The sequence below is a fragment of the Tripterygium wilfordii genome, chromosome 13 (genome assembly GCF_013401445.1).
Source record: "Tripterygium wilfordii isolate XIE 37 chromosome 13, ASM1340144v1, whole genome shotgun sequence".
Taxonomy (NCBI): domain Eukaryota; kingdom Viridiplantae; phylum Streptophyta; class Magnoliopsida; order Celastrales; family Celastraceae; genus Tripterygium; species Tripterygium wilfordii.
The window spans coordinates 13,099,476-13,116,877 of NC_052244.1; the positions used below are offsets into that span (position 1 = coordinate 13,099,476).

At 38.9% G+C, this 17,402-nt stretch overlaps 3 protein-coding genes across 4 annotated transcripts; 1 reads left to right on the forward strand and 2 right to left on the reverse strand.

The window, feature by feature from the left end:
• Window positions 1-3,236: 3,236 nt before the first annotated feature.
• On the reverse strand, window positions 3,237-8,802 carry LOC120011788. Of its 2 annotated transcripts, XM_038862912.1 has the most exons (13): window positions 8,384-8,802; window positions 8,156-8,257; window positions 7,833-7,913; window positions 7,199-7,308; window positions 6,959-7,094; window positions 6,629-6,727; window positions 5,813-5,918; window positions 5,289-5,686; window positions 5,048-5,224; window positions 4,758-4,955; window positions 4,243-4,569; window positions 3,641-3,761; window positions 3,237-3,473 (listed from the first exon to the last, which is right to left on the reverse strand). In XM_038862912.1, exons 1-12 carry the CDS (start codon window positions 8,654-8,656, stop codon window positions 3,669-3,671), a joined length of 2,100 nt encoding a protein of 699 aa, XP_038718840.1. In that variant the 5' UTR covers window positions 8,657-8,802; the 3' UTR covers window positions 3,237-3,473; window positions 3,641-3,668. The 2 variants fall into 2 exon arrangements, with proteins under 2 accessions (XP_038718840.1, XP_038718839.1); XM_038862911.1 differs by having other exon boundaries at window positions 3,237-3,761; window positions 8,384-8,801.
• A 1,610-nt stretch (window positions 8,803-10,412) lies between these two features.
• On the reverse strand, window positions 10,413-11,370 carry LOC120013642 (calmodulin-like protein 30). Its single transcript, XM_038865523.1, has one exon. The coding sequence runs from the start codon at window positions 11,297-11,299 to the stop codon at window positions 10,724-10,726; it is 576 nt and encodes a 191-aa protein (XP_038721451.1). The 5' UTR covers window positions 11,300-11,370; the 3' UTR covers window positions 10,413-10,723.
• Window positions 11,371-12,422: 1,052 nt separating this feature from the next.
• LOC120013866 (TATA box-binding protein-associated factor RNA polymerase I subunit B) lies at window positions 12,423-17,393 on the forward strand. Its single transcript, XM_038865828.1, has 4 exons — window positions 12,423-13,203; window positions 14,357-15,136; window positions 15,244-15,377; window positions 16,248-17,393. Exons 1-4 carry the CDS (start codon window positions 12,591-12,593, stop codon window positions 16,707-16,709), a joined length of 1,989 nt encoding a protein of 662 aa, XP_038721756.1. The 5' UTR covers window positions 12,423-12,590; the 3' UTR covers window positions 16,710-17,393.
• Window positions 17,394-17,402: the final 9 nt, after the last annotated feature.

Below are 17,402 nucleotides of genomic sequence, written 5' to 3' on the forward strand. Positions count from 1 at the left end.
AGGCCTAACAGTGGCAGTCCATAAAGAATAAATTCGTACGGGAGATAGGACGGACAATATTCTTGATGTGTTTGAACTTGAGTTTTTAACATAGTATCGGAGCAAAGTCTCGGTCCATTTGGACGTGGCCTCTACCTGTCCACTGTTGGGTCTGGCATAATCCAACCCACAAGTGTTGGGGAGTTAAGAGTAATATCTTATCGGATTGACATAACTCAATCAAGTGGTATATAAGTAAAGTTCTCGTACCTCTTACATTAGGACACGTTTTCTAGGCTTAAGAACCAATGATGACGGTCCATGAAGAAAAAATCTGTGCAACCCTGTGTCATAGAGCAGACAATATCTTTGATATGTTTGGACTTCGATTTCCAGCAGTAGTGCGGTGGATATTGTAGAATTAAATTAATCAAAATGATATATGTTCATAATTTTCTCATCCATAAATTTACATAATCTAGGTGGCAGGCCAGATAGACATGCCACATAAATTAAAAAAAAACAAACAAACTTTATTAAAGAAATCATATGGACATGTCACATGTTTATGTAAGTTTATGAATGTTTATTTTATGGATGTGTAGTGCTTCCGTTAAATTAAAGGAACACAAATATGCATTGTGCATTAATGGGCTTTAACGTAGATGGAGTAATGTGCATTAACCCTAAGATTTGGACTAATATATAGATAACATTAATTATTGCTAGCTAGGCTAATAGATTAACTAAACTAAGAAGTTAATTATTGATGGAGTGACCAACTCCTGGACTGTGACCTGGTGCTGTGGGTCTGAAATCATCCACATATTCAACCTTACTGGTCCGCCCTTGGGCCGAACCGGTTAGGTGATGATGATCACCAGCCTTTGCTGCATTCAAGCTGTTCTTGCTGTGACGATGATTCCTGCATTTCTTGCACAAATGAGGCTTCAAATGCCTTCCCTTAACATCAACCACTTCACCACACAAAATCAACACAAGAATGAACCCACAAGCACATATGAGCCTTGCCATATCTGTAGCTAGGTTACTCAAGAAAATGAATTGAAAAGGTTGAAAAAGAGAGAACAATAATAGCAAGAGAGGATTTTGGGAGCGTTTTCTTCTGCTTTTCAGAAAATGAAAACAGAAAACACTTGGAAAACAGCTGAACCAAACACAGTTTAGGGGGTTCTGAAAGTTGATCACCCCTAAACCCTTTTGTTCTACTGTGGTACTATTTATGCAGGGTTGGTACTATTTATAAGTCCCTCTTGGATTGTAGTTTCTAAGGTTTGTGGGAAGAAGACATGAGCATGTGAGGGGTCCTCACTAGTGGGAAGATTCCGCACCAATAGAACAGGGAAAAGAAAACATTGGACGGCTTACAGTGAGAGTTTAAGCCCAACCTCTCATGCAAACCGAATAGCAACATCGTACAAACCATCCAAAATCATATTCTCTTTGTTCCCCATACCACTGGAGCTTTTACAGATATGCGCGCATAGATATTTATAATGTGGGTGTTTGGCAGTGCGTTTGCACTGCGTTCAGTTGCAACACACCTCACAGCACCACAGTTTTTTGTGACACGCCAAACAGCTTTTGCGTTCCAACTCACCTCACAGCACCACAGCTTTTTACCTCACAGCACCTCACCACACCTCACAGCACTCCCAAACGCTTACAATGTATGTTGAATTGTCCTACGTAATCAAATTAGGTCAATTATTTTATTTTAGATTAATGTACAATATAAACATTAAGTGATTTTATATTAATATTATTAATCATCTAATATAACTGTAATTTAGATACGCCAAACGCACCTCAGAGCACCACACCGCACCGCACCGCACCACAGTTTTAAAAGTGATGCGCCAAACAGCTTTTTGCGTTCCAACTCACCTCACAGCACCACAGTTTTATAACTCACAGCACCACACCACACCTCACAGCACCTCACAGCATTCCCAAACAAGCCATATCTGGTAGCAACCGCGTCCGTGGCCTTTAATTTCATGTTTGACAGTAGTCCTACTCCTAATGTTTAAGGGAGGAGCTCGAGATTGTAGGCAGTGTAGCTACAAATCCTATATATATGCACTTCCATGCCCACCACAAACCCCGGCCACTAACCGCAACATGATGACAATATTAGTATTAAATTAGGAGGGTTTAGGGTCATAACATTCATTATCTGTTGAAAAATTCCAACTCAAACACACTAGCTATCAATATTTTCTGTTTTGGGTTTTCTGGTTCCGGTGATACATCGGGTCCACACTACTTTCTTCCTTGTTGGTCCTCTCATATTAACGATACTTGAGCCTATAAAAAGACATCTTGATGTGTGAAGAGTTGGGTTTTGCTTATAAACCACTCAACTGAATTATGTCATACCGTTGTGGGATTTAAGTCTTGAAACTCCCCTGCACTTGTGGACAAGGTTATGCTTGGCCCAACAAGTAGAGTAGGGGCTACATCCAACTAGACCGAGACTTTAATTATCAACCCAAACACACCGATAACATTGTCCACTTTGAGTTTATCGATTCACTATGGATTCATTGGGCCCGCATGACTTTATTCTTTTGGATCGTCTCACTTAATAGTACTTGAACCCATACAAGGCTTTGTTGGAGATTTGACCTCTCCCACAACAATATTATCCGCTTCAGGATTCTGGGTCACTATGGATATATCAAAATACCCTCACGACTTTATCCCTTTTGAGACCTTGTTGATGGAGAGTGAGGCTTTCCTTATAAACCATATTGCTTGGGTTTACCCAAGTGATGTGAGATTTTTACATTCAAGTATCGACATTCCACCAGATTTTTGGGCTGAGTTATGTCAAATCTAACAAGTAGATGGGTAGAGGCTTGTCCAATTAGACTGAGACTTTGCTCCAATACATGTTAGAAATCTCAATCCAATCACATCAACAATATTATTCGTTTTGAGTTTATCGATTCCCGTAGATACATCAAGTTCCACACAATTTTATTCTTCTAACTATCTCACTTAACGGTATTTAAGGTCAAAAAACATCTTGTTGATGTGTGAGGAGTTAGATATATTCCAACATTTTATGCCTGATCAATGTGAGAATTAAGTCTTAACATGATGATTGGACAAATATTCTTTTGCAACAATGGAAAGACAAAACAAATTAAAAGAATAAAAAAAAAATCGATGGTCTCCCTAGGTTACAGAGGTCCCGGATGGTCGACCCTTGTTACTTCTTGTATCCATAGAACAATTGAGAACTGACTTTAATAGGAGTGAATAAAAGTATAGAACAAGAGGAAGGCTCTAACTTCCATTACTTAACGAATTGGGAATAATAAAAGCTAGAAGCTGATAGATTGGGAAACCACCAAAACTTCGAAACAGTTGTGCCATATCGTTTTCCTGGTGACAAAAACCATGTCCCATCTTTCGCATTGATATCCATCCATTTCTTCTCTCAGTGGCAGCACTTCATCTTACTGTACAGTACAGACCACAGACACAGTAATCGAATCAAGCACTGTTACAAGGAGATGCTACCTTGGCATCCCCATTTCAAGTTTTTATATGTACAAAGAAATTTTGTTTGTATGGCACAAATTGAATGAAATAATGATTAAAATAAATCAAATAAAAAAAATTATACTTGGTCACGCTACATTTCCCCCCCTTAATTATGCAAAGATTTGCTGGATGACGGTCTCCGCATTTCCATTATATTGGGCAAGAAGATGGATGGCATCGGCCCTTGGCAACGCAAGAAACTCCTGCACCAATTCGAACATAAAATTGCTCATACCAAATATAACACCTGTGATTGTATATATACGGTAGGCAGCGCACAGTAAAGTATACAAGCATTTCAAATACACCATTGAAATGAAAACAAGATCAGAGGTCAGAAACAAGAGCCTCTACATCCTAATGATTATCATTCCTCAAAATATTCCTCAGAAAATAGAGTTCCAGTAAAACCAGCGATTAAACAGCAAGTCAAGAATCGTTGAGATTTGAAAAGTGATTCAAGGGGCACTGGATAGAATGATGTGTTCTCTCGCTGAGGATAAAAGGGACAGATCCATGTAGAGAAAAGGAAACAGCAAATGGGGCAAAAGCCTCTCTCCATGGATGAAAAAGGGAAGTGCATGGCAAATTTGCTTTAACCAACCATCTTAAATACTCCTATGGGACATGCACAAGCAAGTATATTTGACGATGCACAGAAGTCAAGACAAATGGTCAACTTACCATTACTTTAAGTATGGCATTTTCATCACAGATGACATCTCTAGATGATACTTGAGTTGGACTGCAGCCATCTTCTGACATCCTCACACTTGGAGATATCGTAACTAGAGAGGAACCATGACTGCTACCATCGGCATTTGAATTCGACACACCAGAAACAGCAAGTAAAGGAGGATCAACTTCCTTCAAGGAGTCTATCTTCATGAGACTTTCAAATTTATCCTTACACATTTGAAGTTTAAACCACTCATTGTGTGTGTAAAGAATAGCTCTCATTATCTTCATGAGCTGTGGTTCTTCAATACCGAGCCTCCTACCAACTACAACCTATAAAAGATAAAAAAAAAAAAAGGAAACAAATCACATCATAAGTGCAGTTGACACCTATTAGGTAACAGAATCATAGAGTAAATGACTCAATGAATCATAAAACGGTCTTCAATCCAGAACGACATATAGATACACTTGTTCATCTTTGAATTCCACTGGGGGAATGTCAGTGAGTCATGTCACACCTGTAGAGATGTTGCAAGAGAGTTTAAAGGCAAGCCTTTTCCCAGTGCTTGTTCATTCGGTTGGATGAATGCCAACAGAGTCTCTTTCAAGGGCTTCAGAAAAGCTGGATTACCAGCTGCCAAGGGACCTAAATAGGAACATGCAACCCTCAGTGCACTAGAATGATCACCACAACCAACCAGCTTAAGAAATTCAACCTGAAACCAGTAATTTGTCACTAACTCTGTATTTAACACAACTTCCCTCGTTGCATTCTTAATGAATTCATTGACAGTTTGGTATCCATTACCTGCTTAAGTTGAAACAGCAAATGAAGGTTTTGCACAAAAATGTTTGGATCCAAAGCATTAACTTCTTCCACGACTTCTGCAGCCATTCCTCTGCCAACTAGTTCCTTCATCTCCAATACACACTCATATTTATTCTCCCAGTTGTTAACTTCTAATACAGAATGCTTGTTGAACTCCTGTAGCAAGTAAAGTGTCAGTTAAACAAGACTATATAAGGAAGAATAATAACAAACAACATACCCTTTGTTCATGTTGCAAATCTGTGCCGGTAACCTGAGTAGTAGTGCCTTCATCATCATGTCTTCCCCTCCATCTCTTGCGTTTGCCCCTTTCCACACTTCCATATTTTCTGTGTCTGGACAAAACACTTGAAACTTCAGGCTGATTTGATCCACTGGTGCTACAATCTTCATGATTGCATGTAGGTTCAGTGGCATATCTCAGCTCAACATCACTTCCTCGCAAGCTAGTCATGTCTTCATTACTTTCAGGACTATCCATATGCGAATCACTTATGAAAGTTTCTACATCCGAATGCTTACTGGAACCAATACTCACTTCAAGAGAACAATTTCTTGATAAGCAGCTCTTAGACTCTGGTTGATTCCCATTTAAAGGCGCGCAGAGTGTTTGCAATCCTGATTTCGGTGGAATCATAAAAAGTTCATGAATAAAAATGGGAATTCTCATTCACATTCGCGAGTACGTGTGTGTGTGTTGGGGGGGGGGGGGGGAAGAGAGAGAGAGAGAGAGGCTGAGATTACCTGATGGCAATGCAAAACCCGAGTCCACAATTCCCCTATACACACAGTACTCACAAACAAGTTCATCAAGCAGAGAAACATCCAATTTCATTCTAGACAATTCATTCTGCAAATAAAAGGATGCAGACAGATTAGCACACTTCAAAGCAGCAATTCAAATACAACAAAAAAAAAACCATGACACTTGTAATCATTCCCAACAATCTACCCAGACGAACGAAACATAAATGATGGAACCTTCCAACCATGGAGTGCATCTTGTTTACAACAACAAATGGCAAACTTTTGAAAAAAAATGGCTTCTCAAGCAGAATATATATAACAACGCCAGCAAAGATTTGTTACTTGAAAACTAAAGAGACTCAACATGAAAACGCCTCTAAGAATTTCCAGCAAAGAAAGTGATATTTTCTCTATTAAATAAGCATCAATACCATTGCAGAAAATTGGTCTCATAATCCTTTATTTTCATTACATTAAAACGAGGAGAATCCAATACAAGGTAATTGATTATGCCCCTAACAAGACCTCGAGTACGCTGGCCAAGGTTCCAGAAAATTAAAAATTTTAATATGCTGAATTTTGAGGATCAAGTTACATCAAAGTTTGCTTACAACCAAACAAAGTGTCTGTGTGTACGCTAAATTAGCTAGATTCCAAGACTTTAAATGCAGCAAAAGTATGAAACTGGCTGCTCCAATTTCTTCCAAGTATGATTAGATAAAAAGCCACATAAGAATGAAAAATAGTAAAGAATAAGCAAAAAGAATCAGACTTATTGTAACCAGAAAATGACAAATAACCATACACACATACCTGGAACGCCATAAACAAATCACCCTTGGCAAATCTCAAGCTATCAATTGCTCCTTGTCGTGTGAGCTCTACAGCATGTGCAAGAGCTTGAATGTCCACCTGACATTCAAAATCAAACAGGCTATTTCAAAAGTAAAAGAGGGATGCTAGGAACTACTGATTCAAATAGCAGGCAGCTGAGCACCTTTCTACCAAATGGCCTTACACAAGGACTTGAGGTCATAATATCACATCCATCCATGTGTCAGGCCACAAGATGCCAACTTAAGATGATTTCCTTGTTTACCTCTGGTAACATATAAGGAAAACTTGAGTACATTAATAACTTACCTCGTCAAATGGAGGTGCTTCGTACAAACTCTCCTGGAGTGTAGTAGGAGGATCACTTTCCTTGAGGAGCAACCTTTCAGTAAGATCTGCAATAGGAGATGAAACTCCTTTACGAAGGCAATACTCTTTATGAATGCTGCAAGATATAGGGAGAACAATGGATGAGTATTAAGAATTAACATTCATACGCGCACCAAGCAAATGTTACAAAACTTCAATCAACTAAAGTTGACGGCTGACCTTATCAAATATCTTAATGTCAGAGAAAATACAGGATCATATGCATGTAAATGAGCTCTTAATACATATGATATCAATCCCGCAATGTCAAATCTCCTCCTTTCAGACCACTGAAACAAACATGTTCATGCAATATCAAACTCAAATTTAAGTCCATCACGAAATGTCATGTCAAATAAACTGTCATGGTAAAACACCGTTGGGTTTTACTCCAGGAAAAGGGAGGGATAGCTCGGGACAAGCTTGAGCTGAAATTTATAGCTTAGATGCATACAATTGGGTGGATGGATGTGTGTTTGTGTTTCCCCACATCTCCAAGATATGTTATCTCCTCAAATTCATTCAAAAAGAACTTAAGAAGTCGCTGAAAGATAACCATATACATTTTAAGAATTCACATAATCCCAAGAGGTATATAAGAATGTGACAACGGTCTATAAGAAACTTTCCATAATAAAAGGGCAAATGCTGCCAATTTTCATGTCGCATTTGAGGAAAAATATTATTTCAATTCAATTCATTGTGCTAGGAGAACAATGCCGTGTTGAAGTAATATGTAATAGACGACTTCTTTCTTCCCTTTGAACTTCAAGAACTATAATGAATAACTAAATAGACAAAAAAAAAAACTCACCTCATTTGCCACAGGAGAAGTCTTATCATCTTTATCATATATGAATGCCAGAAGGACATGCTTGAACTCCTCATATGCTTCCTTAAACACAAACACATATCTGTCAAACACTCGAAATGAAATAAGAGGAGCATCGACTGGTAAAGAGAGGCATCCTCTTTCAGAATTACAAGCCATCTAAATACTTCAACAATGATTATTGATTTAGAAATACGTGAATGTTACAGACACTAATGCCTTGTATAAAAGAACACATGTGCAAGTGAAAATCCTAGAAAGCCTGTAACAGTTAACCAAGAGGAAGACATGAATGTGATAAATACCGCATAGGCATCAAGGGCACAAGGAGCAAGAGAAGTCCTCGAGCACTCAATTGCAGAATCGCGATCTTCTGCAGTCCCTCTCCTCAGCAGTTCAATAAATTTCTTCAAGATAAAATAAAATAACACAAAATCAATATCAATTGACAAAAATCAGTAGGAAAAATATCGCTGTATGCAACTTTTCTCCGACATTTTTTTCAGGAACAATAAGGCAAAAACATGCCTGACCTGCTTCTGCAACCGAAAGAGAAGTCTATGATCCTCGAGGATGAAAGGAGTGTTGGCCCGTAGGAGATCCATAGTCGTGTCAATATCGCCGGACTCTAACGCCCGTCTTACCTGACGTATAATTAATCTCGAATGATAAGAAGACGACGATGATAAAGAAGAAGGAGAAGACACCGGAGATGGAGAAAAAGAGTCGGCGATTAGGCGCTCTGATTTTGCAAAATCAATGACTAGAGCGTCAAGACACTCCCAGTTCACAGGCGTGGAATCCATTCTGCTGGTTTGTTTCTCCAAAAAAAACCTTTACGAACGACGAAAGGGCGAGAGCAATTTTTTGAGAATTCGATTTCAAGGTTCGTCTTCCGCTGGAGACCAGAGAATTCCCTCCTAGCACGAAAGGCGGCGATATAAAGGTTAAAATTAAAGGGGAATTGTTGGTTATATAGGTGCACGTTTATGGTAAATTTTGGGATCATAACATAATCAGCAATTCCCTTGTAAAATGCGGACAATTTTTTAATGGTGTAAATAGTTGGAATCATAATTGATAAATGGGGCTCATTGCTTTGTGAGTCACATGTTTCAAATAAACAATAAAAAGAGTAATTTGTATTTTTCATCGCCTAGGAGAATTGTTGATAACATATAAATGTCTTTAGTCATCATTTTATATTTACCTGTCTCTCATTCTCAACCCTTGGTTAAAACTGATAAAGACGAGTCACAACTTAATCGACGGTAACATATGAGTTGAAATGGGTCACAATTGAGTATTCAATTTCTGATGATTGTTTTGGTTTGGCAAATGGGTGTGTTTTATAGCCCTCTAGGTGGTAGACCTATTGGTTGTGTCGATCGCCAAGAATAATAGCTCAAACGGCTAGCTCTAGGTAATTTCCATTCGAGTAGTTTGTGATTTTCTAGTTAGATCAGTGATCGTTGATGGTCGGGTTTTACTTGAGGAGATTGGGAAGTTTTTTTGGACGTATAATTGCGAGTGTCTTAAGTTTCAAACTAGAAAAGAGTCTCTAAGAAATGTAGACCCCAATAACGGGAAGTATGCTGGAGCAATGAAGTTGGCCTGTGTAATTTGATTCACATCTCTGACTTTAGCATCGGAAAATTGGAAGCATACTAAAAACATGCTATAACTACTGGACTTATGGAACACTTACCTGGTAAACAACACATTTTAACTTCTGCAAGCATGCTAGATGTAGAAAGCTTAATAACATTGTTGAAATCCTTAATCCAAATATATTGAAGATATTATTCGTTATGAGGCCACAAACACGTACAGAGTTGTTATTCATGAGTTGACGTCATTAGTTCTTAGGTTAGAAATGCATCTTCATGGGTTAGAGTGGCGCAACAAACGCACTAGGCCCACAAGAAATATTATCCTCTTTAGATTTTGATTCTCTGTGAAATGATATGGCTTTGCTTATAAACTACACTCGACTCGGTTATGCGAGAGGATGTAGAATTTTTAATCATAACAAACATTACTGATGTACTCATTCTTACAGCATCACTCCCCATCTACGCAGAGGTTGAAGGATCGTATTACTAGTCATATACATGTATGGTACACATGATATGATTTTTACTGGGTTTCCCTGGATATGTTGATGAATTTACTTACCAAGAACCTGTCTTTCTCTTCTATCCATGTAAGAAAATAAATAAACCAGTTATGAGTCTGTTCTTGTATACAAAAATTTTTTTTCTAAAAGGAAGTGCATATATCATATATGTAAGAGTAGGTCAAAAAACACCCGAGCCACTAATTGAAATGATAAAGATGATGTATGTTACATTGATAATCAGGGTTCGAATCTCTCACCCAATTTCAAAAAAAAAAAGAGTGGGGTCAAACTTCAAAGTGTCAAACAACCATCATTGATGGGAGGAGGACAGTGAATGAATGTTGAAATAAATTGATGGATTCATAATGGATGTGATAAAAATGGGTGTCATGTAGCCAGATTAGTGGAGGTGGCAACAGTTGCCTTTGCTGGCAATGGCATAGAAAAAGAAATATCATCTTATTTAGTTGGGTCCTTCAAGCCCAAGTAACAAACAGCAAAAATTGCAAACAACATGAATAATATTTATTTAACATAGTAGGCAATCAAGGCCCGGCCCAACACTCTTAGTGGGCTGGGTCGGGGTTTTCGGCCCACTTTACGTCTCTATATGCAATATTGTTTTTAAGCAAGCTCTGGTGATCAAATCAAACCAGAATAAAATCTATATTATCAGTTCACTTTATTTTTAAATTGTTTTGCTTGAGAAAATACACATAAACTTAGTAAAATTAAAGTAACAACCAAAGCTCTAAGACAGCTTCATGGTTCTTGTCATCATGTTAGAAAATTCATCCATGTCAATCAGACCATCACCATCTCTGTCCACTCCTTTAATCATTTTTTGACAAGCCTCCAAGCTGCTCTTCTCCCCCATCTTCCTCAAAACCTCCATCAATTCTTCTGCACCAATCCTTCCATTGCCATCCAAATCAAAAACTTGAAAAGCACTTTGGATTTCATTCGACTTCACACCCTCAGCCTCTCCCATGTTATAATGCATCATTTCCATGAACTCTTTGAAGTCTATGAACCCATCTCCATCAGTGTCAACTGCCCCAAATGCCTTAGCCATCTCTGCTTGATTCATTTCCTTGGACATGAATCTCATCGCAGACTTGTACTCGCCGCGCGAAATCTTGCCGTCTTTGTTGGTGTCGTATTTGTTGAACACCCATTTCATCTCCTCCATGTTAGGCTGGTAATTTGGGCTTGGCACTGCATTAGAGATTTGTGGTTCCATGTTGGTGATGGGTTTGGTCGGTTTTAGTGAAGATTTCCTTGATAGGCCATGGAATTTGAGAAAGCTCAAATGTTGTTTTGACATGATGAATTGGTTGTGATTTGGTTATGTAATGATTTAAGGCAATAGATGATGATGAGCTACTGCATAAAAATGGCAATAGCTCCAACCTATATATAAGCTACCGAAGGGAAGCTCGCATGTAATAGCCCGCCCTATTGCATAACACTTTATTCGTTTTGGACCAGTCTATATTGGCCGATCGACTTTGTCCTCCAAGGCTTAACAGAGTTCATACTAGTTTTAGCCCATTAGTAAGAAATTTTGGCCTATTATATTATGAACTTCACTTATTTCCTTGAGCGATTTGGGATTTAGAACCCCTTATCACTCGGTAATTTGCTCAGTACCACCAAACTTGACATTACATATGCTTGTGACCCCATCCACTCGAATTGAGTATTACATGACAAGTTTGATTCTTTGGGTGTTTTGTGGACAATTCATACAAGCTAAGGACACTAGGCCAGTAGGCCTCAAAGTTGATAAAGAAACATGTAGGATATGGACTAGGTGCAAGCAAAAGCTAAAGAAAAACCCTATCAAGTTGAATTGCATCTTTTGATTCCTCCACTACCATTTCGGCTAAATTTGTTCTTCCCATGAGAGTGACTTCTCTTTTGTTATTGTGAGATGAAGCTTCCTTCCACTTTAAAGTTGCTGCCCCATACATGAATTGGTGTAGACAAAGGAATTCCTTCGATCGTGAGCTGTTTGTGAAACCACTTTAGTGATAAACCAATTAAGTGAGTGATAGTCTAATGGTGAATCTTTTTAAGACTAAATGGTTCGGAAGGTGTTGAGTTCAATTTCCATTGAGAGTAATAAATACCCTTGTGGTCACGCGCTCGGCTTTAACTCAACTTACCATGTCGTCAAGTGAAAAATTACCATGTGCGCAGATGTGACGGCTGAATTGAGGTTCATAGTGGATGTTTGAAGGATCATATGATGTCTACTGTATTAGTGGGCTGAGTTGAGGTTCATATCCGTTTAAAAAAAAGTCTGTGGAAGCTTTGTTTATCCACTGTACTAGTGGGCTTAAAATTTGGGTTGCAAATCAAGCAAACTGAGGGCCCAAATGAGAGCCTTTTACAAAAATCTAACAAATAAATAATCTTGCAAGGGTATTTACGTATTTAACAGATTTCGCCGTCGCCAAGCAGTCCGAAGCTCCTTCCCCCTGCAGCACCGCACAGCACTCTCTTTCTCCAGCAGAACCGCTCAGCAGCTCCTCTGTGGCTCTGTCTTCTCAAGTACAGTTTGGCACCCTCAACAATCAAATTTCTCAATTCTTGTCTGTTTGGGTCCGTCAATGGAAGAAGATACAATTAAAAAAACTTGTAAATTGTGTGGCAATGTGGGCATGTCCGACGGATTAGATGGCTTCTACTACTGCCTCCAGTGTGGGTCTCAGGATGATGACGTCCGTGATATGGGTGTTAACGATGAAGACTTAATTGACGATGGCCGCGGTGCCCTATACCAGAGTAGTCGACGCCGCACTCTTCATTCATCCGTTGCATCCCAGGCTTCACAGTGCCCCCCACAATCGCAGTCATATTGGTCTCAATTAACCCAAGAAGATGCTGCAAATTTAACTCAAAACAGTATGCCGGTAAAGAGAGAGCGGGAGGAATGGGATTTTGATGGGGTAGGACCAACAGACCCTGAGGATTTTGGGTCTTTAGGTGGTTCAGTGGAGTTGGGCTATGAGGATTACTATAATGAGGTGAGGGGAAGGTATGTGATGGGGTTGCAGAAGATGATTCAGTTACAATGTGAGGCTTTGGTAGAGAAGTTCAATGTGACTCCATTGATTTATGGGGTTGCTGGCACCATTTGGTTGCGGTTCGTGGCTAGTACAGAGGTTTTCAATGATGAATGGGCTGATGAGGTCATTCAGGACTCCGAGTTTCAAACATCAGGTAGCAATTAACCTATCTTCTTTTCTTTGGATGTTCTCTCTACGTTAATATATAGTCAGGGGAACTCATAGAAGATGCAGCAAAGAGCCCGATTACCTTTTGGTACTATGTTAGTTCTTTAAAGTTCAGGGTTATTGTTACTGTTCTAGAATTTAAAATGGTGTTGATGATAGCCTCCTAAGGAGTCTATAACTTCTGGACCAGTTGTTGGTTGTAGTTGAGGATCACTCGTATTAATGACTGTGAGCGCATTGCTACATCAAGAACATGCCTTGAGATCTTTGTCGAGGATATGACTACGGTAAACAAGGGGAAATATTGCACTGTCTCAGAGTGTAATTTGTTACCTGAATGTGACTACTGGAAAGACTCTTGTTTTTCTACATTTAGAATTGCAGAATAACTGTTTCAACATGGTCAAATTCTCTAACAATCTTTGAGCACTTTTGTTTTCTAAATTTAGGTAACAGTGCTGTTACTATGAATCATCTGTTTTGCTGTCTAAATGATGGAAGCTGTTTGTGTTTTTGATATTTTATTATGGCATAATCATCATTTTGACAAATCACAAGCTGTGACTGTGAGTGTGAGCACTGATAGTGACCTTCCTAATATTTGGGGCCTTATAGTTTCATGATATATCAACTTCAATTACTTTCAATTACGCTATTATCATAAATTCATAGGTACAGACGAACATGTGGCCCAATGGTAGAGTTGCAGGGGTGCAATCTAGAGGTCATAGATTCAATTCCTAGAAATAGTCTTTCCACATATTATGTGGAGGTAACGTCTGTGCGAGAGCCTTGTGCACGAAAGCTATTTACCTTTTTTACCTACATTATTATCATAAGCCCCTTGTAAATATACAGATACAGGTTTTATTTTGAAAATTTTTCACTTTTAGTTGATATGTTACTTTTGACTTTTGAATTATTTTAAGGTTTCCCTCGTGATTCTCTTCGTTTGAAGCCTTCCAAGGTTGTTAGTGATTCTGATACTTGGCTGATAATTAAGATTTGATTCCATATTAGGTTGTCATATTGTGGATCATGGAAATGTATCAAGCCAAAGGCATTCCATGTTTTTATTTCTAGATTATGTGCTTTGGGTTGTGTCTTACCTAAGGAGTAAGTTTCATTCTTGATTGTAGGTGAACCCAAAAAGCCTCGTAAGCTGTTCCGAGCAGAGCCTCATAATTTATACGGACAGCGAGCCGTGATGGTTTGGTGTAGAAATTTGAGAAAGAGGATACAATTGTCATGTTCTTTAGCTGTTTCTTTTCTGGCTTGTCATGTTGCTGGGGAACCAATATTGCCTACAGATTTAGTGAAGTGGTCAAATGAGGGGAGACTTCCCTTTTTTGCTGCTTATGTGGAAATTGAAAAAGAAAAAGAATTTTCTCAGTCTTCATGGGCCTGTCCTATAAGTTCAAGTTTTATGTTCAGGCCTTCTAAATCCATCCATGCACAAACGTTGGAATCTTTTGCTGCGTCAATTGCTCAAGCCATAGGCTTGCTTTTGCCTTCAGTTAACTTCCATGGGATTGCTTCACGGTATATCCGGCAATTATCTCTTTCGTTGGAGAAGATTCTTCCTCATGCATGCCGCATATATGAATGGTCAAAGCCCCCTGAATTATGGTTATCAGAAAATGAGTTGAGGCTCCCTACTCGTGTATGTGTAATGTCGATACTGATTGTGGCAATACGAAACCTGTATAATATACATGGTTTTGGGGCATGGGAAAGAAGTTTGTCTGGTGCCCAAGAAAGAGACAATTCTAATAAAGTTTCTGGTTCTTCTTCCAAGACTAATGGTTTGCGTGCAAAATCTGTGAGAAACCTCTCCTATGCAAAGAATCCAGATTTGGATGCTTCAGAGCTCCTGAGCAAACTTGAAGCAAGATATAATGGGAATGTTGAAGGCCATGGTAAGTTTTTTTTGGTTGAGATTAACAGTGACATTTCTTAATTGCTTCGCTGCATTCTATAACGTTATCTTTCCATCCTTACTGTCAAATCTACGGTGTGTTGGCAGATTCTTCCAAGGACTTGCAAATGTATCTCCAGTTCTGCAGGGTCACGACATTCCCTGAGTATAAGCCGTCAGTTGACGATCATGAAGAAGAGAAGACAACAAAAAGGTTCTTGGCATTCTACCAGAATATGAAGGTATTTAAACAGATTGAGCTATACTGCTATTGTTTTAATTTCTTAGCTGCTGTTTTTGCCGCATCGAAGCTTGAGAAACCTAGTTTTGTGGAAGCCTCCTATTTGTATTGGCTTATATCTGATGCTTTTATGCTTCTGCTAAGTACAGTTTTTTAATAACCATTAATGTATTCCACCTTTCTTTGTAAGTCAGCAAATGTGAATGCCTTTTTGATCCCTTCCTGGATTTTTAAGAGTCAGAAACCAAACTAATAACGATTATCTCCGGTCATGGAAGAAACATATGAAAGCTACATATGGCCGTTGGTATTCAAGGAAATTCCATTCTAAGCCTAGTTTGTTGTGATTGTACTTTTTCTTTGCAAATTTCTGCCACTAGCTAATTCATAAAATACTATTAACTCTTCAGTGGGACCTGTAAGGCTGTAACACATGAAATAAGTATATCATGTCTGTATTTGGTGCACGTTGCAAATGAATGTCTTTCCGATTTTGGAAGATCGGGAACATATGTGTTTTGTCAATGGCAAAGTTCGAAAGATGGGTTGTGTTTTACATGGTTTTGATATTCTATTTTTGCCATTTTTTCGTCTTTACATAAATTAGTCGTTTAATGGCAGTTCCATCTATCACTGGATTGTTAAATACCATATTGGCTCGTTCTGCCATGGGTACCTCCATATTCCGTCGAATGAGATTCGACAAGGAGTTTGAGTCAATGATTGGAAAACTTACTTTTCTTGATCTTGATTTGCATAGCTGTGAACTATTTTGATTCTTAGATAGTTCTCATATCTTGCTTCATGCCGTGTGGAATTGTTATTGAACTTTGCGAACTAAAACTTTTTTGTTTTTTGGGGTTGATTTCAGGATCCTGAGCCACCAGGAGACAATTGTCCACAGCTTAGCCCAGACGTCAAACACTCGCCACAGAATTCTCAGGGCACTCAAAATGCAAATCCCGCTGTTGATGATGCTTCAGCCGAGAGTTTTCAAAGTAAAGCAATCAGAAAACTGAAATTAGACATGGAGGAGCATAGGTTCTGTTATATTCCACCAAGGAGCAACATTAAGGTACTCGATTACCTTCACTATGTTCGGAAGAGGAATGCAGGCGGCCTAACATATTCTGCCCACGCGGATTACTACATATTGCTTCGTGCTTGTGCTCAGATTGCCCAGGTAGACGTTCGTATTATGCATTTGGGGGTATTAAGTTTTGAGATGAGACTTGCTTGGTTGGAGAAGATGACTGACCACTGCTTACAAGTGGCATCTCCTAATGTCAGTCGTGATTCTTGGGATAATCAAGAGAAGCTTGTAGATTCATAGACTGATGACATGCTAAATTGGATCGACTCCTTCACTGCTCGATAGCCAGCTGCTCGGTTTTGCAAACGTATTAGTTGATTAGACTAAGAATCAGGAGGGTGACTGTTTTGTATCACACAGGTAGAAATCGAGAGCTTTGGGGTTTCCTAAGTGTACCTTAGAGGATGCTTTGACGCTCAAGTTAGTTCGGTAGAAAAGAAGTCTATTGAGATTGCTCTGTGCTTGAAGCTCTCTCTTTAGCCAGCAGTGAATATCAAGAATGTGAGAGATATTTACATGAGTGGAGATTACATCGTATATGAATTTTGAATTATTGATTACCCTTGATTGCTGGAGTGATTTTTAAGTGTGAATTCTCTAAAGATCTCTTGCAGATCTCGTTCTTGTTCGGTGATGAGTGCTCGTCGGTAACCCGAAGGGTTTTGGTCATATGGAGTTCTCGAATCTATGCCTGTGGAGTTATATTGTCAAGGTGACAATTGGGTTGTCGGGATGCTCCCTAGCACGATCTTCTCTTCCTCAAGTCTATGTGGTGACCTATGTCAGCATCTCAACGGAGGAGTGTTTTTGATAGTGAATTGATGATGTACTTTATGACTTTTCTTAGGGCATGGCATCCTTGATGATAATATGTATGGTTGCTCTTATGATTTCTAAAGAGAGGTTACCAAGTTCAATGTTGCATTACTCCCC

What these genes read in the sequence shown, in the direction of transcription:
- LOC120011788 (XM_038862912.1), bottom strand. Translation starts at nt 8,656, where the DNA reads ATGGATTCCACGCCTGTGAACTGGGAGTGTCTTGACGCTCTAGTCATT. An exon ending in TCTTTCGGTTGCAGAAGCAG is followed by an intron (nt 8,258 to 8,383) that starts GTCAGGCATGTT and finishes TTTATCTTGAAG; the next exon opens with AAATTTATTGAACTGCTGAG. An exon ending in AAGCACCTCCATTTGACGAG is followed by an intron (nt 6,728 to 6,958) that starts GTAAGTTATTAA and finishes TTTGAATGTCAG; the next exon opens with GTGGACATTCAAGCTCTTGC.
- LOC120013642 (XM_038865523.1), bottom strand. Translation starts at nt 11,299, where the DNA reads ATGTCAAAACAACATTTGAGCTTTCTCAAATTCCATGGCCTATCAAGG.
- LOC120013866 (XM_038865828.1), top strand. Translation starts at nt 12,591, where the DNA reads ATGGAAGAAGATACAATTAAAAAAACTTGTAAATTGTGTGGCAATGTG. An exon ending in CTCCGAGTTTCAAACATCAG is followed by an intron (nt 13,204 to 14,356) that starts GTAGCAATTAAC and finishes TCTTGATTGTAG; the next exon opens with GTGAACCCAAAAAGCCTCGT. An exon ending in CATTCTACCAGAATATGAAG is followed by an intron (nt 15,378 to 16,247) that starts GTATTTAAACAG and finishes GGTTGATTTCAG; the next exon opens with GATCCTGAGCCACCAGGAGA.